The sequence below is a fragment of the Cicer arietinum genome, chromosome 7 (assembly GCF_000331145.2).
Source record: "Cicer arietinum cultivar CDC Frontier isolate Library 1 chromosome 7, Cicar.CDCFrontier_v2.0, whole genome shotgun sequence".
NCBI lineage: Eukaryota > Viridiplantae > Streptophyta > Magnoliopsida > Fabales > Fabaceae > Cicer > Cicer arietinum.
The window spans coordinates 1,318,417-1,342,076 of record NC_021166.2 but is presented as its reverse complement, the minus strand read 5'-3'; the positions used below and the strand labels follow the sequence as shown (position 1 = coordinate 1,342,076).

Here is a 23,660-nt window from a genome sequence, read left to right as displayed (position 1 = left end):
AGTCTACTATTTTATTTCTCGTGATGTTTATGTTTTTAAGTCACACCACACCATTTATAATCATGGATTTCAGGTACAATTGTTGCACCACGATATCTTAAGGCATGGTGTGACATAAATAAACGTACAAAAAATGAAACTTAATCAAGTTTTGGATCAAAATTTTGTTTGAGGGACCAAAACTAAAGATAAATAAAATAGAAAGACTACTTTTGCGATTTAGCTAAAATAGGGGGACCAAAACTGCAATTAAGCCTTACTTATATAATTATTATAATTTTTTGCTTTTATTGTAACTACATCAAAAGTCAAACCTATAAATAATTGTGATGTGTTGATAGTATAAATCTTTTCCACATTAAGCGTGTAATAATTAAACTCAATATAGTATATATAAAAATTATAGTAATGGATTATTTCTATTTCTTTTGAGAAATGGAGAAATCTTTACTTTATTTTTAATGGTTCACTTAAATCTGATTCTAAATTTCTTATTCATCTTGTAAAAATTTGCATTTTTTGCATTTCTTATAGTGAACTGCATAGAATGGAGAAACTTGCACAACCTTTACAATTAATTCTGAATTTGGTGATATAGATTGGTTTTAACGAGTATTTCTCTTAATCCAAACACACATTCATTTGTTTCATCCCAACAAGATATAGTCTACTGCCAAAGTATATTGGAATGAAAATTGAAGACCCAAAAGGGTAATGCCAAGTTATATGAAATCATCAATGACCAGCATAAAGCATTGTCACCACCAAAACTGTCATTAGGGAGCTAACAGAGTTGACACCAAATGCCTTAACACCTGAAGAGGATGGAGGAGGACTAGGTGCAGTTGGAGGCTCAGCTTTAGTCAAGTTGGTGACTGGAGGAAGAGGAGGGTCAACAACATTTGAAACCTGAAGAGGTGGAAGTGGAGCTTGTGCTGCTGGTTTCAATTCAGCTGGAACAGTACTTAATAGGTCACCAGCATTAGCTGGTAAGATGGCCGGAATGTGGTTCGGATCGCTACATGGGCTTCCTGAAAATTGTATAACAGTACATAAAGTTTCAACTTTTGCTTTTGAAAAATAATGTCTTATTGGTATAATGAGTAATAAGATTGTAGTTGCTTGGATGATTTAAAAAAGTTAAACAGATTGGAATGACTTACTCATAAATCTGCTTGCAGTGGCTGGAAAATCAGTCACAATGCCATCGATATTAGCAGTTTGAATGTAAGTAGCAATCTCAACATTAGGGTCTGACCAATAATCGAATGCAAGCGACATGTATTCGTTTCTGAGAGTGTGGACGAATACTGTTAGGTTTGCATCTTTCAATTCTTTAACAGCCTTTGTTAATCCTACCAACAAGGATTCAGATGTTTTGATAACAGCATTTTTGTTAAGATTCACTACTTCTGCATACTTCTTAATTTCTTCCACTGTTTGAATAGGTATATCATCTAATTTATCTTTAATGTACAACACCCTTTTGTAAGATGGGATATCCTTAAACTTGGATAGGACTGAAGTGTCATCTGATTGGATGAAGACTTGTTGTGTGGCTTGCTTGTCAAAGGTAGCATTGCTCAAAGCTGTGGTGACAGCACCTACAATGTCAAGACCCTTCTTGGATGCAAGGTAAGCAGCATTCTGTGAAGCAAATAGAGTTAGCATTTAGCATTAGTAGGAGTTTTATTTATTTTCATATACAAATATAATAGGTAATAATTGGCGATGTTGCTCACCGGTATGTTGATCAAAATGCCACCGACAGACTTTGTCTTGGCCAATTCCAAAAATTCAGGAAGGGTAACAAATGTCCCATTGTTCTTATTTGCTGGGTTTCGTTGAAAGTCATTGCCTTGTGGATTAATCATTTGAGCTGAAACAACAAATTTATACCTTATAAGTTTCCTGTTACTCTTAAAAAAGTTGAATATGAATATGAACACTTGTTATAAGGAAGTATTTACGTTTCAACGTTTGAATCTCGCTCCATGTAAGGTCAAAGGAGAAGATTCCACTTTTTGGTTGAATTTCCGGGACATTTGAAGATCGGGCCATGAATTTAGTCATAGCAGTGGTTTCTGCTATCAGGTCTGCAAAATTCGCGCAGAAGGCAATTCCATCTTTTGTCATTTGAACTGAGCAATCTATGATGTCAGTTCCATCATTTATAGCTTGCTGGTATGCAAGATCAGTGCTTCCCGGGTATACACCGCTCGCTCCATTGTTGGTTATGATTAAAGTTGTTCCTGTAAAAGCATTTTGTAATGTTAGACTTGTTTATTTTTTGTTTTGTCATGTCAAAACTATATGATTGAGGACAATTTGAGATTAGTTATATATACCTTTTTTAGGCAAAGTGTTGTTGTGTGCAAAGCACCCTGCAATACAAAACAAAATATGAGAGAAAGTTTTGAAGATCATATGAACTAAAGGTAGGAGATTTGTATTTGTAATCTCACCAATGGCATTTGATGCTGTAGCTGGGAAATCAGTGACAACACCATCGACACTTTCTCCATTGTCGATAAATTGAAGGTACTCAGCAGTAGGATCATAGTTATAACTATAACTTGTAAACAAATCATTAGCAAAACCAGAAGCATATACTTCCAGTCCTAATTTATGTGCATCAGCTACAAGTGTTGTGGGAAGGCCTAGATATTTGTCAGGTTTAACTGGCCATATGAATTCTTTTGGAACCATTATGCCCGATGCGAATAATTTGATCGCGGCGAGATCCTTTACTATTGTGCCATATGGCTGTTTTGTTGTTGCTTCAATATCCATAGCATTAAGAAGTTGAAAGATGACCTTAGTTGTCTTGTTTGTTTTCCCATTGATGCTCTTTAAGAAACCAATATCAGAAGATGAAACAAAATCTATTTGATAAACTTTCAACATCTCTAGAACATTATCTACTGCTCTTATTCCATATTGAGCGTAGAATGCTGCATTCTGCAACAACAACAAAAAACTCATTTAACATGCAATACATTGATGAAAGCAAGAAATTAAAGAATGCACTATGGATATTTCGGAATTTTCAATTTCGACACATCGAGAGATAGAGAACCTGAACATTCAACCAAAATCTCGGCGGTTGTTTGCTGCTTAGGAGAGCATCAACGTTAAGAAGCGGGGAAACTCCATCGTAAAAACTCGGTCTAGAAAATATGGCTTGATTCACTGAAATACATAACAAAGAGAAAATTTTCAGTTCTAAGTTCCAAAGCTCAAATAAGCTTAACTAGCTCTGAATTTTTGTATTTCATCTACAATAACTTTCGGTATTCTATCTATTCAAAATGCAACAACAATTCTAACAATCTTTTATTTTTATTGTCACTCAAAATGGCTCCTATTTTCAATATATTATATATTGGCTTGTAGTCATAATTTATTAAGCTTTGTATGACAAAGTTTCCTAAGCACAAAATGTAGATTGATATAAGACTCACTTGATACATTTTGGTCAATCTGAGCACCAGTGTAATCCGTAGAAAAGTGTCCTTGGACATTCCTCCCATTGATATTGTAAGTTTTCTGCTTAGGATCAAACATTGCTATAGTAGTTGCATTGTCAAGGGTAGCACCAGTCACACAAAAGGCACCACCATCTTTTGTTAATTGAAGATTGCACAAGAAAATGCTTATGTCTTGTGATAGTCCAATTGCATCCTGAGTACCTTCTGGGAAGAGTCCCGAAAAACCACCGCGCGCTATTACAATCGGTTCATTACCTGAAAAATGAGATAAAGAATCAATATGATGAACAATGTCAAAAAAATAATGTTTTTTTTTTCTTTGCGCACAACTGCATAGACTAATCTCTCGGTCCTTGTGGGACCCGGATAGGCGGCAAACACCAGAAGAATTACGTTTGAAGCTTAACCAAAGGAAAATGAATTTAGAGAAATAAAGGTTTAATGGATACCAACCACTTAATGTTGACCATTTCTTGACATGAGCTACAGGTTGAAGTGGACCTGCAGGTTTTTGGGCCACTGTTGAATGAAGCAATAAGGAAAACAGTAACAAGCTTCTAATCATTTTTTTCTTTTCCTGTCACAATTAAAAACAAGTGTCAATCAAAACATGGAATTATAATTACAAAGAACATCATTCATTGGAACACAAGGCCTTCGGTAGGATATATATGACTTTTTGTAGACAACCATAAAACTTATCTATGTAGCACCGACACTACCGATCGAAAACGTGTCTCGGTAGTCGACATTTGTCGGGGTCTGATACCGACACAACACCAACATATTGATTACATTCAAATTATTACGGGTGTCAATGTGCCCGACATCTATATCCGTGCTTCATAGAAATTTATCAAAGTGTTTATTCATTGATTTGTTCTTGATGTGCATAGGTATTGGAATAGTCTCATTATTCCAGCAATCAAAAGAACAAGCATGGTATATAAAGGTAATGATAATAAAAAGATATCAAACATGATATGCATACCCAAAAATTGATGTTCATCGTATATTATTATGATTTATTGGATAGATGAAACGGGCATTCCCTATGACAAATTTTCTTTTGTGAAGAAGTCCCTCAAGGGAATGTGAGGGAAAGAAATTGGAGAGTAAGATTGACTTAGAAATAAGATTTATTCTATTTATTTCCACACATGTTGAGGCGCATAAATAGCTGGTTAGGATTTTCATTCAAAGGACAACCATTAACATTGTTATTTTTAGAATCTAGTTTCCATTGTCACCTGATTTTGGTTACTTTTCCTTTTGTTACAAAAATAAACATACCGCACGATGTTTTTAGAGAATCATACACACCATATTTCCGTTTAATACAACTCGTACATTAATTCACCTCTTTATGTAACTGACTTATCAATTTGTGGCACCCTTTCTTTTACAATAAATAAAGCTAATTATAATATTACATCATAATCATCGGTTCTTTTTAAAAATATATATATTTACATCATAATCATTCACAATGTGGTTTATTTGACAATTAGTTCCATTTTCAATTGAATTTTTTTGAATGTTTACTGCACAAATCAAATACTTTTATTTTTTATTTTACTCATCTAATACTATTTTTTATAAGAGGTGCAAATGTAAATATTTGAGTGCTCGCAATACAAATATAGTACAACTCCTTTTTAAAATCTGAGTTGTTCACTCCTATATATTTAAATTTTTGAAATAATAATTAAACTCTTTCTTAATCAACTTTTTTTTTACGAAGCAAGAAAGGAGATAAAACAAAGAATTTGTCAGTTTTTTTTGTCTCCTTCAATAGCTCGGATTATTTTGTCTAGAATTATGTATACCCTTCATATAGTTGAATGTCTTGGTTTTCATATAGATTTATTTAATCCATTTTTTTTATTCACCATATTCTTGAAGTTGTCTATGGTGCTCATGTTCTTATATTGTTGTTATCTTTACAATGAAACCTGAAATAAGATGGGCCAACACATACATGATGAAACCAAGTAACCATACTCATGCAATTATGAGAATTTTCCTTGTGGTAAGCTTTCTCACTAGCTAAGAAGCAATTATTTTAGACTTAGGAAAAGGAAGTATTGAACAAGTATACTTCCGCTTCATTTTAAAACATCTAAACACCCATTATATTCCTAGCTATAATTAAATCATAGAATTCAACACAGTGTCATGCGTTAAAGGATCAATCTCAATTGTTAATATTAATATAAAGATCAGATGACTCGGTATTAGACAATAATGCAATTAACTTGAAATTTATCACCTGTTGATTTCAGATCCCACAGTTGAGATCAATAATTTTGCATTACTGCACCAAATCTAAATATCTTAACTACGCTAAGTTTTGAGAACATTTCCCTCGTGATATCTATGGCAAGAACCTGATGCTGGTGTTTTATACAGAAGTTTTACATAAAAGTACAAAACCAGCCAATTTTGTATTGTATTATAGGTTTCAATCAATCTTGCTTATTGCATCTGTTGTTAATTAGGAGGAAATTGCTTAATTTATCTAACTCCATACCGTACTGTCACATTCTGATGTCAACATGTTTGATGTTCCTATCAAAGCAAAAGAGGTTTCATAGTAGAATTATCATCTTAAACACCCCAAGAACTCAAGTAAGCTTGCAATTTTCATAAGAAAATATTGGTTGGCCATTGCATCGACAAAAACATCAACAAAGATAAAATAACCAACATTACATTGCTGTAAAGTAACACATACTAAATTATCACCAAAACTGTAAGAACTCATACAATTTGAGCATCAAACACCAACTTTGCTAAAGCTGACATCTTTAGTGTATATACAAAACCAATACATGATATATAGAAATCCAAACGAAATTGATCCATATTAGAGTTCTTGAAACCTTTATTCATGACATGAAATTAACACACTTCTTCAGCTTGATTACATAATATTGTTCATGACCATACTTATTTATTTCCCAAAAAGTGATTTGATCCACCAAATTCCTTTGGTGTCTTGAGGACCTTCTTGTTCAGGTGGAGAGTCACTCTGTGGAGTCTTGCGCAGTTTGCTCACATCATATCCTTCTTCCTTACCTTTCTCAACAAGCTGGTTGTAGATTTCTTCATCCAAATGGGGCTGCCTGCATAATATCTATGGACCAAAATAGTCCAAGTTATGGCATGAAACAAACAGATCACCAACAAGATAGATATTCCCAAGCCAAACAAATGCATTTTCATTGTTCTAAATTGCAGCTGCAGTTACTTGCAAACTTGATATTGCAGCAAAACACTGACAAATAAGTTTGATGTAGTTTTAATTGCAGACAAGATTGTTAAAAACAAACCCAAAAATCACTAAACTAGTTTGATTTCGTTTGCAAACTATCTGTCACAATTTGGTTGTTTTCGATGCAATTTGATTTGATTTAACTTGTCAGTTCGGTTTTTAAACAATCCTAATATCAGTCAATTAATAACGAAAATCTGGTACAATCCACCAAATATTTATACAAGTTCAGTTCAATTCAGGACAAACCATTAACACTAGGGTTTGGTAACCCTTCTGAATTATAACACAAAGGGTTTCAAAACTTGTCATATCTTCTTTCAATTTGATAAACACAGTGAAGAGAATTAAAAAGATAATTTATCTAAAAGTGAGAAAAAGGGAAAGTTTACTAACCCAAAGATAACTTCTGCTAGGTTGGCCAATGAGAGCATATTGATAATCATGATCAAGGTGCAAAATCCAGTAATCACCAACAACAGGAATGATAGGTAAGAAGGGAGGAACGTAGAATTTGACCTTGAGTTTAGCCTCATCGCTATTGGGATCAGCTTTATAAGCAGAACCCTGAATGTAACTTCTTTTTCCACCACTCCAAGTCTCATTCAGAACATTCACAGTTCCATCCTCTCTGAGAGTGTATGTGGCTCTTGTGTTCACGCCATCACTTGGTTGAAACCTCGATGGGAAACAAGCTATTTCGTACCATCGACCCATGTACCTCTTCAAGTCTACACCTTTTACAACATCCATCTCTTTCTTCGCCATTCTTTCTTGTTTGTGTTTTGTTGTAGCAAAATGCAACACTAACAAAAGGGTTTTTATAAGGTTTTGAGGTTTGAGGTGTTGACGTGGAGATATATGGACCTTACACGTGTCCAATAGAAATGTTATCCTAATCTGGAGAGTGTTGTACACCACAAAGATATCTTTCTTTTAAGCCCAAGAGAGAATGCTTCTTGATCAACAAACAAATTGAGTGTCCTTTTCACTCAATTGCTTGAAGCGGTAATAGATACATCCCTTCGTCTTGGAAAGAAATATAGGAGACTAATGTCTTATCTCTCTCATTCAATTTCTCCATAACAAAACACTTTCAGTAATCTATCTCAACTGCTTTCTTATTCAACTTTCATTTTTTTATTCAGATTCATTCATTTAATATACATTATATAACTTAATAGGTTATTTCATTTATTGAGATTGATACGTTTAATATAGACTATATAATTTAATAGGTCCGTTCAATCTATTTATTTTGATTTTTTTTAAAATTTAATTAATAAAAATTAAAACAGGAAAATATCATTTGTCATTGTTGACTATAGTATACATTCAAACATCATAAAATAAAATATCATTTCTATTGAAGATCAAAATTGTGTAATGAATATACCATATATTGCTAAAGTTTACTTTTAAAAATGTTTTCCTCAATTGATGTCTAAGAGGATATTTTCTAAAGTCAATTTAATAATAATAATAAGTATTAAAAATATGGATCATTAGTTAAGTCAAATATTTTCGTTCATAATTATATTTTAATAAATTATTTAGATTATCTGATTTTGAGATTTTCACTGTATACCCTCACACTTTAACCTCTCACTCTCATTTCACATGAAATTATATTTTTATCCTTTTTTGATTATCTGTAAAATCGTTAAAAAATTTACATTCACTTTTTCACCCCATTTTATGAACTTTTATAAAATTCTCTCTTACATTTAAAAGTATCCAAATATCCGAAATAGAAAAATAAGTATCATTTGAAAATTTAAAATGTTCGAAATAAAATTTTTCTATAAATTGTTGAAACTTTCAAAATGAAATTTTTTCAGATTGTTCAAACTTTTGATGTTATGAAATGTTCGAAATGAAGTTTTTTCAGATTGTTCAAACTTTCGAAGTTATGAAATATTCGAAATGAAGTTTTTTCAGAAATTGTTGAAACTTTCAAATTATATGAAATTTTCAAAATGAAAATTTTTCAGATATTGTTGAAACTTTTTAAATGAAAGTTTCAAACTTTCGAACATTTTGAAATTTTCGAAATTAAAATCCTTAGATTTTTCAAACTTTCGAGGATTTCGAAATTATCGAAATGGAATCTTCGCATAATTTCGAAACTTTTGGATTGTTAGAAACTTTTGAAATTAAAAATTTACTAAAAGTTTGGGTTGAATCTAAGCGTATTTAATTCTTGATATAAAATTTCCATTTATATATTTTTTGTTTAATATAGACTTTCTATTTTTTTTTAATTAACAAACTTTCCATTTTTTAATTTTGAAAGTTTGGAAGATTTATTGTTTCGTAGATTTCAATATTTCAAAAGTTTTGAAAAAAAAAATGAAAATTAACAATTCGAAAGTTTTGTATTCATGGAAATTTTCGAAAATTTAGAAAAAAAAAATATTTTTTGAAACTTTAATATTGTTCTAAAGGTTTGAAAATTTCATAAAGAATTGTTTCGAAATTATGAAAAATTAAAAATTAAGAAAAATTAATTATTTTTTATATTTCAAAAATTTGTAAACTTTCACCTAATAGAGTAATTTCTGTAAAATCTCGATAGATGAGATAAAAAAATGAGTGCATAATTTTTTTGAGAGTTTTATAGATACTAAATAAACTCAATCCCATTTTTAATATGGATTAAATGACTTATACTAAAATATAAATTAATCAAATTCATTGTTATTTTAACGATTTTACCTGTTACTTTAATAGAACTGTTTATCGAAACTGGCTTTTGGTAATTTTGAGTAACATATAAAATTATGTTGTCCTTTACTTCTTAATAACTTTTTTACTATGAATATATTTTATAAAATTAATCGTTGTAGCAAAAATTTATATTATGTATCATTTTTGTAATTTTGTAAGGATGAAATAATTTAATATATTTGATCAAGAAATAATTTCATATACTATTAAAATGCATTACGGTAATTTCTTAGTATTTTGGGTGAATGACGTTAATTTTTAATATGTATATTCAAAACGTAAAATACTTTTAGATTTGTAATAAAATTTTGCAGAGATGCACCTAAATAACATATTATACATATAGACTTATAATCTAACCGTAAATTTTATAAAATATGTATTCGGTTAGAAAATGATCGTGTAATTTAACCAAGTTTTCCACTTGCGTAATTCAATTATCCATCTTTTATCAAAATATTATTATTTTAAGTATAGTATTTATAAAATTTTCCACTCTTATTTAATCTTCTATTAGATATTTTTGATATAATTTAAATCAATAAATACTTCTATACAATTACATGAACCCAAATTTTCGAGACATAATATAACTTTTTTTTTATTAATTTTTTTTATCTATATATATTTTTTTATAGATATTTATTTAGTATCTAAGATCACCAAATAGAAGACTAAATATGAATTTATAAAAATTGATATAACTTTTTTTTTCTTCTGAAATTTAAGACAAAATTAAAACTTTTTTAATACATGATGACTTGGTGGTTTTTCTTTATAGAATACATAGAACTACTTTAAAAACCACATTATTTTACTTATCTATAATATTTTTTTAATATTAAAAACCGAATGTTAAGTCGGTTGAAATACTAATTAAAAGTTTAAAGATTCAACTAAAATTTAATTAGTTGAATTGATGATAATAAAATAATATTTTTAAATATAATATATTAAATAATATTGAACAAATATAACATAAAATTCAATACAGTAGATTAACTTTACACATAATTCAATATATATTATATGTAAAGTGTCATACTTATATCCATTTACAAATAATATTATTATTTTATTACCTCTCGCCTTGTTGTAAGATTATTTTAATATCAATATTTTTTACTTTTTAACTATGCCTACATGTATAATTATATTTAGAAATTTATGATTAGGTTGCTTCAAAATAACCACTAAAAATGTCTTAAAATGTAATAAAATTGTTTTTTATTTTTAATTTTTAAACAAAATGTGTTTCTTATTTTTCAAACCACTTTTAACCAATTAATCATCAATTTTCTTGATATATTGCAATTTTAAATCGGTTCTTTCAATTGATTGTCTGAACAATTTTAAAAGTTAATAAAATAATATGAGACACCGGTTCTCAATTCAAATGATTGAATCATCTAATCCGATTTATAAAAAATTAGTATTTTTCTTTTGGGTTAATTATTTGGATTGATTATATGTAATTAAGACCTCTCGAAAATGAGATAAATCAATACATATATATTTACCCTTATCTTTTTCACACCAATCATGTGTAGAGCGATCTAGATGCTAGATAAAGGATAAGTCATGGTCTTCTTCCCCGCTGCTTAACCAAAAAAATCAATAAAGAAAAGAAAAAAATAAACAACAAAATATCTTCTCTCTAATAAGAACTAATTACACAATTTGAATATCAAACAACAACTTATTATTTTTAGTCTATTTACATAACAAGATAACACATACATACATTAGTACAATTTACATAAATACAAACTAAATTGTTCTAAATATTAGAGTCTTTGAACACTTAACTTATGACACGAAATTAAACTTCTTTAGGCCGATTAATATTGTTCATAACCAAACATATTTATTTATTTATTTATTTCCCAAAAAGATATTTGAATCACCAAGTTCCTTTGGTGTCTTGAGGACCTTGTTAGACAGGTGGAGGATCACTCTGTGGAGTCTTATGCAATTTGCTCACATCATACCCTTCTTCTATAGCTTTCTCAACAAGCTCGTTGTATATTTTTTCATCTAAATGGGTATTCCTGCATAATATCTAAGGACCAAAATCATCCATGTTATTGTACGGACTCAATTTCATCGTTAACAAACTCACACATTTGAGGATACTGTTTTTGTTTTCATAATATGTGTATATAAAATGAATGCATATCTTATGAATATATGTGAAAAACAAGTTTTGCTTACCCAAAGATAATTCCTAGTAGGCTCGCCAATGAGAGCATGGTGATAATTTTGATCAAGATACAAAATCCAATAATTTCCAACAACAGGAAAGATTGGTAAGAATGGAGGCACAGTGAATTTGACTTTGAGCTTAGCCTCATCACTGTTGGGGTCAGCCTTATAAGCAGATCCCTCTATGTAGTTTCTTTTTCCATTATTCCAAGTCTCATTAAGAACATGAACAGTCCCATCATTGTTAAGAGTATAGGTTGCTCTTGTGTCCTCGCCATCGCCCTGAAAAAATGATGGCACAGAAGCTATCTCGTACCAACGACCCATATACCTCGCCAAGTCTACTCCTTTTACAACCTCCATCTCTTTCTTCTCCATTCTTTTTCTATAAAATGTTTGGTGGATATTTAGAGAAAAGGAAAATATTTATATTGAATTTTGTAACTCAACCGCATTGAATGCTTCAATTCAATTTATCGGCGTGCGCAGTTCAATTCAATCTATATATAAAAGCAAAACCATTCATGTTTTCTATACTATCAATTTTGTAACAATAATGAAATACATATATCCAAATTTTCTTACATCAAAATAAACAAAAGACTTAAAGTATTAAAGTTACCATAAGTATATATATACTAGACAATAGAAAAATTAAAATACTCGTCCTATTAATTTATACTATTATTATTTAACAATTCAATATATTATTTTTCGTTAGCTCGCTTCCTATTATATCATTAACTAATATAAAAAATTCAAATAAAGGAAATAGAAGAATAGTAATGTTTCTTTAGGTGCAATTATTTTTGTAGTTGAAACACTTTATCAATGAAAGCACCCCTCTAGATGAAGATTGTGAATGTGAACCTCTTTCTCTTTTTTTGGGTTCCTTTCCTTGATCTGAAACGAACTCTCCACCTTTTAGAGGTGGCAAATTGAATGTATTACGGATATAGATTTGAATTGTGATAGATAAATCAAAATAATCTGTTAAACAATTTACAATTCATTTAAAGTTCTTTTAAAAAACTCAATCAAACTCATCGATTAAAAATAAAAATCATTCAATCTATCTATTATTATATTTTAGTAGATAGATATTCGTCAATCCACTTAATTTTTTTTTAATATTATAATAATTATATATTTATGACGACGACGACAATAATAATAATAATAATAATTTTTATTTATTGTAGCAAAATTTAAACAATAGTTTTTATTATTCTTAAAATTAATTTATTTCTTATTTTTAAATTTTTAAATATTAATAAAAATGTTTTATATATTATTTGTAAACATTAAACTATTTTAAAAATATTAAAATATACTGCAAAATTACATCAAAAATTTTATTAATCGGTATTTTTTATATTATTTTTAAAATATATTTTTCATTATTTTTAAATAAGTTATTAATTTATTAATTAATAATTAAATAATAGTAGTGGTGGTCGTAGGCGGTGCTCTGGCAACCACCACGGCGGAGCTCCGACAATAGACAATTGTCTAGGTGCCCAACAGTGATAGTTTGACAACTCAGTGATGGTGGTCTAGCGATCGATGTACATGGTCTGACAGTCGTACCAGTGCTCAAACGAAAACCACCCTATTTTAAATAATAAATTATTAATTTTTTAAAGTAATGAAAACAAAATTATGTTTTTTATTTAAACAAAAAAAAATATGTTTTTTTATTAAGAACATATCATTTTTTCAATAAAGTTATGTTTTATAATAAATACAAATTATTATTTAAACTCTGTTTTTTAAATATGATGAAGATATTAGTAAAAAATAATAATTAAAAAATCTGATTTTCCTAAAAATATTTTTTAAAATAATAAATTTTAAATCAATTTCAAAAAAATAATAAATAAAGTGATTTTTAGAATTAATTAGTTTTAAAATAATTAAAAAAACTATTTTTATAATAAAAAATATTTTTTGAAATGAATATAAAATATTTTCTTATAATTATATATATATATATATATATATATATATGTTTTTTTAAATGTAATCCAATTTTAGTAAATAAACTATGTGATCTATTGAACTTTGAAAAAAAGTTGAATAAATTAGATTCATACATATTTTTAAATAGATTGATTTGTTCCAATACATTAAAATTTATATTTGATAGTGAATGAATGGGATGAATTTATAGATGAAATAAATAAATGATAAATAATTTGATTATAGTCTTTATAGAATTAGACAACCCCATATAATAATCTCATGAATTAAAACTACCAAAAATATAAAAACATTTTAATGTAGATTATTGAATCATATATCAATTTGGATATTATTTGACCAATAATACATAATTAAAAACTTTATAAAACACTTTAGTAATATTACTTTACGAAAGTAATCATTTAAAACAACATTCAAATCGATAATTAATTTTATACGAATAACTCTAAACCTTGAGCTATATAGTTAAAACCTAATGTAAACTAAAATTTAAATAGTTTATATTTTCGAATTCATGACGCTATATTGTGAGAGATAGAATCTCAATAAAGCTGCTCCTTTCACCATAGTAAACCATAATTTGTTTGTAGTGTTAGAATCGCAATCTAAACACACAATGCATTGAACTAGACATAAAAGACATTCGTGCAATCATATAATATTAATAAATAACACATAATATTGCGTTCGAAATGAATTTGCTTTTGAAAAATATTATTGTAAACAAAGACATTACTATGATGAATCGTGCAATATATTGTTTTCTTTAAGACTTTTCATAATATTACCTAAAATTATGGAAGCCGATTAACAACTACGACATCCTCAAGATAAAACATCTCATACAAAATGTAATAGACTTCTAGTGTACTATAAGGTTTATTCTATAATTACATCCTAAATTATAGCATCAAGACCACTATGAAAATGACACTGAAATTGCTCGCAAATTTGAAGAGACATAAAGAAATGGGAGAAATGGTTCAAAAATGTGTCGAGCAGAAAAAAGAGAAGAGAAAAATTGATAAATATTTTCAGTTTGGTGTACTTTCTCAAATGACTGATCACTTTATTTACAGTGTTGAAAAAGAAAAACGGTCAAAAAATAAAAAGCTCAAAATATTGGAAAGCGAACTGTCAAATTGAATTTGTGGGAGACTAACGTCGAAAATTGGAGGACACATAAGAGCACGTAAAACATGTGATGGGATCTGAAATAAGATTGATTTTGCACAACATGATATTCTATTAACATAAGATTTTTAAACAAAATATTTTAATTGTCGTTTAATTTTTAATTTTTTAATGATTTTTACAAATATATTTAAAATATTATAAAAAATATTTTTTTTTTTTTACAATGTAATGTTAATTTGAAGGTGTAACTTGTGCTTGGATTATTGACTTGGAGTTGTATGGACCTTACACCTAGGGGTTAAGGATAATGTTATAACAGGTACCCTTTGCTACCATTTAGTTGATATACTTTCATTAGAATAAGATTAAAAAAAATGGTGTATACTTAGAGAGGTATATATATTTTGAAAGATAAAAAAAAAAAATAGTGATTTGATAGATATAATATATTATGATAGAAAGAAAAAAAATATTTGATTAGACAAACAAACATAAAAATATATATTATGTAATTATTTTCAAAATATATATTATTAATTTTTATCTTTTTAAAGTGGATGTCTGTTTAAATTGTGTTCAAATATCTGTGATCATTCAAAACTATGTGTATCATTGTTTTAGTTAAAACAATTATTTTATTGCTAAATTTATTCATTTTATTTTGACTTTTTAATTTCTACAATAATTATAGAAAGAGTTGTAGCCATAAAAATTGTAAAAATAAAATTGATAAGTATCTTGTAAATAATTTAGTTGATTACATTGTAAAATACATTCTTAATCTATTTAATTAATATTTAGTACAACCTTAATTATTGATGAATTTAACACTTAAAATAATTTTAGCACTTGTTTGAATGAGCGGTGATATTGTTGTTGTTCTCTCGTCTCAATCGCAATTTGGCGGTGACTTCGTGAAGCAACTAATCGAAGCTTGTGATTGATTATGAATTTTCAATTTATCCTTTCTAATAAAGGTAATTTAGGCTGATTGTAAAATGCCAAAATTATGTCCTTTCAAGTGTGAAGCCTTGCACCCCAAGAGACAATGCTTCCTCATCAAGAAATAGAAAGTGGACCACTCTGTCCATATCAAAACTTACCAATCTTCATGATAAGAATGAGAATACTAACAACAACAATAAGCAAATTATATTAATTAAAACTCTATATTAAGTCATTTTACGAGAACAAGAAGATTTTCGGCTATCCACATTCGTTCAATTCAATTATACAGACTAAATAGGATATGTGATTTTTTAATTTAATTTCAGTCAATTTTTTTTTTTTTGATTTAGTCATTTATTTTAATTTTAAGTGGCAATTCGATTTTTTTATATTTTAAAATATCAACAATGTTATCCTTTTTTTACAAAAATTTATCAAAATTTTCAAACAAAACTCATACAATTAATTATCATTATCAATATAATACAATTTTCATCAAATTTGTAACTCAAATCCTAAAATAAACTCATATTTTTTTATTCTTTATTTGATGTTGTTAGAGATGAAAATATAAGTTTATTTAAAGATTTAAGTTATGAATTTGATGAAATTGCATTATAATGAGAATAATAATTAATTTTATGGATTTTATTTGAAGTTTTTATGAAATTTTTTGAGTTTTTATAATAAAAAAAAAGAATAGCATTGTTGACATTTTAAAACATAAAGGATCAAATTATCACTTAAAATTAAAATAAAAAATCAAATAAAAATAAATAAATAATTAAAATATTAATTAAAATTAAATTAAATGATCACGAATACTATTTAATTAATTATATATAAAATAAATTGTCTCACAAAATGCTGCTAAACCATAACATACAAATACCTCATCCACATGTATGCTTTCCATACTATCAATTTTGTAACAAGAACGATATACATACACCCAAATTTTAAACACAGTAATTGAATATTTTATTTTATTATTTTCTTTCTCTTTCTCTTTCTATCGCATCATTAATTCATCGATTAATTTAAAAAGTTCAAATACATAATTAAGATTACTTGAAAAGTAAATACATGAACAATAATAATTCTTTAGGTGCCATTGTTTTTGTAATTGAAGCACTTTATCAATGAAAGCATCCGTCTATCTTTTTTGGATTCCTTTCCTTCATCCCGATCGAACTCTCTACTTCTTAAGAGGTGGCAAAATAAATATATTAGAGGGATATGGATGTAAATAGTGATGAATAGATGAAAATAATCGATTAATTCACTTACAGTTCATTAATTTTTTTTTTTTAAAATCAACCAAATTCATCCCTCCAAAATAATTCAATCTACATATTATTACATTTTAATAGATGGATATCCATCCAATTCACTTAATAATTTTTTGCTTAATTGCACTTTTGGTTTCCCTATTATAGGTGAAAATCGAAAATAGTCTCCCCCATTTTGTTTGTCTCCAGTTTTAGTCCCTCAAACATAATTTGAGTCCAAATCATGATGAGTTGTCATTTTTTTAATGACGTGTCAATAAAAGGGTGGCGTAGCAGACGCTTATGTGGAATAAACTCATTATTATATTATTTCTGATTAAAAAATATCATTTATATTTTTAAAAACCATTATTATAATTGTGACAATATTTTAAAAAATACAATTTAATTGTTAAAATTAAGTTAAAAGAAAAACAACCTCAATTCAACAAAACCCTAAATCAAAATCTGAAGCAGAAGCATATGAACTAGCTTGAACCCTAAATCAAAAAACAGCCCCAATTCAACAAAACTCCCAAATCGTAGATGAACTAACGAATAGGAATGAACCAAATAGACAGGAGCAGATGAAGCCACATAGGAATGGGATAATTCAGGGAAAACAAGAAGAAATAAAGACACAAGCAAGAATACAACACCAAATGATGGAATAAGAAACAAACAAACGGGGAAAGAACTAACGGATACAAACATTGCCAGATAATAGGAGTTTCAGATGCTTTGGAACTTCAGAATCAGCTATTGTTGGGTGTTTCAAGGCAGAAATGGCTATTTCTAGGTTTTTCTTTTGGTACGAAAAAGTCTAGGCGGAGAGTCGGTTGCTCCATTCCAAGGTTCAGGCATGCCTCAAGCCTCAAAGTAGGCTATTCATTTCTTGGTTTCATTACTTCATTTGCTGCCTTAAAATATTGATCCCAAACTGGGTTGAAGTGTTACTTGCATCATGAGAGAAAGAATACAGTTGGTTTCTTGAGATGAATGATTCATGGTTCTTTATCATTCTTTTACTGTTTCGAAAATGTTGATACCGAAACAGTTAGGCGAGAAACAAGTTCCTCTGGTATGTTGTAAAAATGGAGTTGGATTTGTAAGAGGTGTTTCATTTCAAGTGGCTCAATTAATGATATGTAACAAAGAAAATGGTTGAACTGAGGAGTTTTGTTGAATTGGGGCTATTTTTTTATTTAGGGTTCAAGCTAGTTCATATGCTTCTATTTCAGATTTTGATTTAGGGTTTTGTTGAATTGGAGTTGTTTTTCTTTTAACTTAATTTTAACAATTAAATTGTATTTTTAAAAATATTGTCACAATTATAATAATGGTTTTTAAAAATATAAATGATATTTTTTAATCAGAAATAATATAATAATGAGTTTATTCCACATAAGCGTCTGCCACGTCACCCTTTTATTGACACGTCATTAAAAAAATGACAACTCATCATGATTTGGACTCAAATTATGTTTGGGGGACTAAAACTGGAGACAACAAAATGGGGGAGACTATTTTCGATTTTCACCTATAATAGGGAAACCAAAAGTGCAATTAAGCCATACTTTTTTTAAGATTATAATAAATTATATACTCACAAAAACAACCACAATAATAATAATGGTTTTTATTTATTGTAGCAAAAAGAAATAAACAATGGATTTTATCATTCTTAAAATTAATTAATTTATAATTTATAATTTAAAAATTTTAAAAATATTAATAAAACTGTTTTTTATATTATTTTTAAATATTGAGCTAATTTTAAAATATTAGAAATATACTGAAAATTGCTATTTTTAAAAAGTTATCAAAAAATGTTTTTTATTTTATTTAACAAAAAAAGTTTATTACTATTTTTTAAGTAGATTATTAACTTGCTAATTAATAATAAAATAATAGGGGTGGTGACGACAAACGATGCTCCAACAACCACCATAACGGAGCTCTAACGACCAAAGGATGTGTAGCAGTCCAGGAGTGGTTGTCTAGCGGGATAATCGCAATCCAAACACACATCGCAAGTTGAACTAGACATAATAGATAGTAATAAACTTTTTTTGTTAAATAAAATAAAAAACATTTTTTGATAATAAAAAACTTTTTTTGTTTTTTTGAAATGAATTTGTTTCTGAAAAATATTGTTGAAAACAAAAAGATTAATGAGGTGAATCGTACATTAAATCATTCTCTTTAAGATTTTTCGTGATATTACCTAAAATTGTGTAAACAAACTAACAACTATGACATTATCTAAATAAAACAACTTAGACAAAGTTGTATCAGACTTCCACTACACTGTAACGTTCATTCTATAGTTACACTATCAGATTATAGCATTAAGACCACTCTGAAAATGACATTGAGACCGCTTGCAAATTGAAGAAATTTAAAGAAATGAGAGAAGTGACTTGAAAACGTGTCAATCACGAAAGGGGTAAGAGAGAAGTTGATAGATGTGTTCAGCTTGGTGTACTTTCTTAAATGGTTGATCACTCTATTTAGTGTTGAAAAACAAAAACAGTCAAAAAAATAGAAGGTTCAAAACATCGAAAAATGAATGGTCAAACTGAACTAATGTGAGGGGTTGAAAAATGGATGATACTCGTAGGCGCACACGAAACATATGATGGAATCTGAAATAAGGTTGACTATGCATAACACGGTATTCGATTAACATAAAGTTTTAAAACAAAATATTTTAATTGTTCTTTAACTTTTAATTTTTTCATAATTTTTTACAAGCATATTTAAAACATTATTCAAAATTTCTCATATAAGTGTAAACATGTTAGAAAAAATAATTCAAAAATATATATTACATTCCAAAGAAATTTTACAATAAGTAAAAACAAAATCTTAAAATTCTATAGAAATCAAAAAATTATTTAAAGCTTAAACAAAATCTCTACATAATTTATAATCACTCTATAACATTTTAAATAATTTATACTCAAGTTAATACTTATTAACATGTTTAAGGGTCTATCACAAATTATTTAAAAAATTAAGGACTTAATTGTAAATTATTTAAAAGTTCAACAATCTAACTGAAACTTTGTATATATAATTGATAAACTTAATTATAAATTATTGTCTCGTGAATTTAGTTATAACTTATTTTTGTTAAAAAATTAAATTTAATTTTATTAAACCACCTATTTAAAAATTAGAAAAAATTATATTTATTTATCTTAAGATTTCTTTTAAATGACATTTAAATTTGGTCTAATTTTTAAAATACACTTACATCGTCTATATTTACAAAAAAAATTATGAATAACATTTTTTTTCATCACACTTTCAATTCTATACGTCATTTATATAAAAAAATATTAGAATACATATTTCAGTTATGTCGTTAAAAACATAATCATGAATTTTAAAACTGCATAAATAATAAGTTACATAAAATAGATTTAAGTGTGACTAAAAAATTATTTGATATAATTTTTAAAAAATATAAAAGAATTAAATGTTTTTTTTTCAAAACTAGAGAACTTCGGGAAGTCAATGTAACTTACGCCGAAACCTATTCAATAGTTAATAGTATTAAAACTATGTTTAAAAACCTAAGTTCATAAAAATTAAAATTTAAACTCATTGCACTTTTTGCAAATACCATATCTCGAACGGTAGTAAAATACATTATTTGCCAATGTATAATTACGGTTCTTAAAATTGTGTTAAGCTGTCGTATAAGTTATTTCATAATTTAATAATAATAAATTTATAATAGTTATCTTTTTTATTAATTTATTAATAATAATAAATTTATGACCGTTACATTTTATTTTATTATTATTATCATAAAAATTTAATTTAATTTTTTTAATTTCTTGACTTAATTGCAATTTTGGTCCTCCTATTTTAGCTAAATCGCAAAAGTAGTCCTTCTATTTTGTTTCTCTCTAATTTTGATCCAAAACTCGATGAAGTTTCATTTTTTTACATTTGTTTAAGTCACACATGTTTTAAGATCTCGTGGTGCAACAATTGTACTTAAAATCTATTATCATAAATGGTGTGGTGCAGCTTAAAAAATGAAATTTCATCAAGTTTTGAACCAAAGTTCTATTTGTGATCAAAACTGGAGAGAAACAAAATGGAGGGACTACTTTTGCAATTCAGCTAAAATATGAGGACTAAAACTGCAATTAAACCTAACTTCTTTTTAATTTATTAATAATAATAATTTTATGACTATTATCTTTTTTAATTATTATTATTATTATTATTATTATTATTATAAAAATTTAATTTTAAATTAAAATTAAAATAATGTATAATAATATTAATTAAAATATTTAAATTAATATTTTAAATTATAATAAAATTAAATATAAATAAATTATTAATATATAAATTAAAATTGTGAGATAGATTTAATGAATTCATATTTACTCGTTTATTGGAGTAAAAAATAAATCAACTGTTTAAAGATAATATGATACAATAGATTTTATTTAATAAACTGATGTTAAATTAACTGTCGGAGATGCTCAATTAAGCGTGAATGAAGAATAATAACCTTAGATAAGGGTACCCCTGAAAATAAATAAGGGTAGCGAACAGACCGAACTAACCAATGAAACAAAAGCGATAAGATAAGCCAATATGAACCAAAATCATTATCCCATGTTTTTGAGTTTTCAATTTTTCATCATTTCTCAATTTCCATGACCATGGAAGCCACTGCCACTTTATTCACATTTTCCCTTCCAACCACAAAAACCAAATCTTTTCAATTCCTTAACCGACCCATTAACCCATTCAACCCACCCACCTCCTTCAAACCAACACCCACTTTCAAAACCCACCGTTCCCTCCCTTCCATCAACGCCGCTATCTCTCGCACCAGAAAAGAAGAAACCGTTGAAACCGTTAGAGAACAGCTCGAAAACTGTTACCTCCTCGCCGGAATCAACTACAAAGGCTTCACAGTAAAGCAATTTCAAGACCTAAGAAAAACCCTACCGGAAACAACCAAACTTATCGTTGCCAAGAACACGCTTGTTTATAAAGCACTCGAAGGAACTCAATGGGAAATGCTGAAACCTTGTATGAAAGGTATGAATGTGTGGCTTTTCGTTCACACGGAAGAGATTCCTTCTGCTATTAAACCTTATAGAGATTTTCAAAAGGAGAAGAAGCTTGAAGAGAATGATTTCACTGGTGCTGTTTTTGAAGGGAAATTTTATGGTCCTGATGAGTTTAAAACACTTGAAACATTGCCAACACGTGCTCAGATTTATGCTAATTTGTTGGGTTCTTTGAAAAGTCCTGCTTCTGTTTTGGTTTCCACGATTCAGGCACCTGCTAGAGAACTTGTTATGGTTCTTAAGGCACATATTAAGAATCTTGAAGAACAGGCCCAGGGTAGTGCTGCTCAATAGATAAGTTCTTAATCTTATTATTTTGTATTTATAACATTACAGTGTGCCCTTTTGTTTATTGCATTTTATTTTTTAGTATGTATGTTTATGTTTCCACCGATTAAGTGTACAACTGTACATTGATGCCTAGTGCTTTTATCAGAAAATGTAGAATGGTGCCAAAATTTTAATTTTTTTTCTTAAATTATTTTGAGGTTTGAATATGGTATATCAACTTATGAATTAGCAATGTCACTAGTTTTACATAAAAAACTATATTCTTATTAATAATATATTTTGCCATTCATAATGAGATTCAATGCACAATTGGAAAATAGTTATTCCAATTCACGATATGAATCTTAACCATGTTGTGGGAACACTTGGATAAGTATTTAGTGCGGTAAATTGGATTGGAAAAGCAACTCATAAGGTGAGTTGTTTGATCTTCATCCAATAGTACTAATTGACTGACTGCAATGACTATGTCATATTTTTTAACCAGAGAGAATCCATTTCTATCTAGAACTAGAACATCCTTACCCATGAAACTGAGGAGTATATTATAGTAATCCACTGCAAACTAAGAGTGTGTTTTATCTGGCTTTCAAACACACGGAAGGTGCATTGGACCCTGTAGCACCTTCAACAGACACCAACCCGAAAAACAATGTTAAGTTGTAAGAGATGCAACAGTTGTTGCTTATGAAATCTCTACCTAACATTTCGAGACTCACCACCTCACAACTCAGATACAGATTCTCCACTGTCAAAGGAACAAGACGTCATCTAATCACTGAATTTTATACAGTTGAGCTTCATGCAGTCTTTGATTTCAGAGAACAATGGTTAGTAAAATATGAAGTTAATTCACTGGCTGGGTGACTATGTCTGTGTTTTGTCAACACCAAGGAATCTAAATCTGTATCAAGGCCAGTAAAACTAAATCACCTGTCATATCAACCATATGAAAGCAATATAATCTAGGTGTAACATGAAAAAATCTGTGCCTTAGTTTGTATCGCTAACAATTGAGTATGAAAGAGAGTTCATATGAAGGATTCCATTTGTTCATTGGAGCTCTATTTTTTGGTGATTATAGTACAGGAAGAAATCAAGGTGCTTCCAAAGTTGAAATAAAATCAAATACTTGAAACGTGGTATTGTTAAAAACTTATTTCTTCTATCCCTATAACATTTCTACCGGGAAAGATAGTTTTATCATGTA

At 28.2% G+C, this 23,660-nt stretch overlaps 4 protein-coding genes across 4 annotated transcripts; 1 reads left to right on the top strand and 3 right to left on the bottom strand.

The window, feature by feature from the left end:
- Nucleotides 1–663: 663 nt before the first annotated feature.
- On the bottom strand, nt 664–4,636 carry LOC101508490 (glycerophosphodiester phosphodiesterase GDPDL6). Its single transcript, XM_012717862.3, has 10 exons — nt 4,483–4,636; nt 3,945–4,068; nt 3,465–3,746; nt 3,080–3,192; nt 2,466–2,961; nt 2,349–2,384; nt 1,971–2,252; nt 1,743–1,879; nt 1,164–1,647; nt 664–1,031 (listed from the first exon to the last, which is right to left on the bottom strand). The coding sequence occupies exons 1-10, from the start codon at nt 4,498–4,500 to the stop codon at nt 736–738; spliced, it is 2,268 nt and encodes a 755-aa protein (XP_012573316.1). The 5' UTR covers nt 4,501–4,636; the 3' UTR covers nt 664–735.
- Nucleotides 4,637–6,118: 1,482 nt separating this feature from the next.
- On the bottom strand, nt 6,119–7,842 carry LOC101508165 (temperature-induced lipocalin-1). The gene is made up of 2 exons (XM_004507657.4): nt 7,165–7,842; nt 6,119–6,630 (listed from the first exon to the last, which is right to left on the bottom strand). Exons 1-2 carry the CDS (start codon nt 7,534–7,536, stop codon nt 6,448–6,450), a joined length of 555 nt encoding a protein of 184 aa, XP_004507714.1. The 5' UTR covers nt 7,537–7,842; the 3' UTR covers nt 6,119–6,447.
- A 3,341-nt stretch (nt 7,843–11,183) lies between these two features.
- LOC101507852 (temperature-induced lipocalin-1-like) lies at nt 11,184–12,284 on the bottom strand. The gene is made up of 2 exons (XM_012717899.3): nt 11,713–12,284; nt 11,184–11,560 (listed from the first exon to the last, which is right to left on the bottom strand). The coding sequence occupies exons 1-2, from the start codon at nt 12,079–12,081 to the stop codon at nt 11,435–11,437; spliced, it is 495 nt and encodes a 164-aa protein (XP_012573353.1). The 5' UTR covers nt 12,082–12,284; the 3' UTR covers nt 11,184–11,434.
- A 9,360-nt stretch (nt 12,285–21,644) lies between these two features.
- Nucleotides 21,645–22,623, top strand: LOC101507539 (large ribosomal subunit protein uL10c). The gene has a single exon (XM_004507656.4). It carries the CDS (start codon nt 21,737–21,739, stop codon nt 22,451–22,453), a length of 717 nt encoding a protein of 238 aa, XP_004507713.1. The 5' UTR covers nt 21,645–21,736; the 3' UTR covers nt 22,454–22,623.
- The last annotated feature ends 1,037 nt before the right edge of the window (nt 22,624–23,660 follow it).

Bases quoted from the DNA above. Each gene is read 5' to 3' on its own strand.
- LOC101508165 (XM_004507657.4), bottom strand. From the start codon at position 7,536: ATGGCGAAGAAAGAGATGGATGTTGTAAAAGGTGTAGACTTGAAGAGG. The intron at 6,631-7,164 runs GTTAGTAAACTT...TTTGGTCCATAG, and splicing joins CTAGCAGAAGTTATCTTTGG to ATATTATGCAGGCAGCCCCA.
- LOC101507852 (XM_012717899.3), bottom strand. From the start codon at position 12,081: ATGGAGAAGAAAGAGATGGAGGTTGTAAAAGGAGTAGACTTGGCGAGG. The intron at 11,561-11,712 runs GTAAGCAAAACT...TTTGGTCCTTAG, and splicing joins CTACTAGGAATTATCTTTGG to ATATTATGCAGGAATACCCA.
- LOC101507539 (XM_004507656.4), top strand. From the start codon at position 21,737: ATGACCATGGAAGCCACTGCCACTTTATTCACATTTTCCCTTCCAACC.
- LOC101508490 (XM_012717862.3), bottom strand. The intron at 3,193-3,464 runs GTGAGTCTTATA...TATGTATTTCAG, and splicing joins GATTGACCAAAATGTATCAA to TGAATCAAGCCATATTTTCT. The intron at 1,880-1,970 runs GTAAATACTTCC...TTGTTGTTTCAG, and splicing joins CGAGATTCAAACGTTGAAAC to CTCAAATGATTAATCCACAA.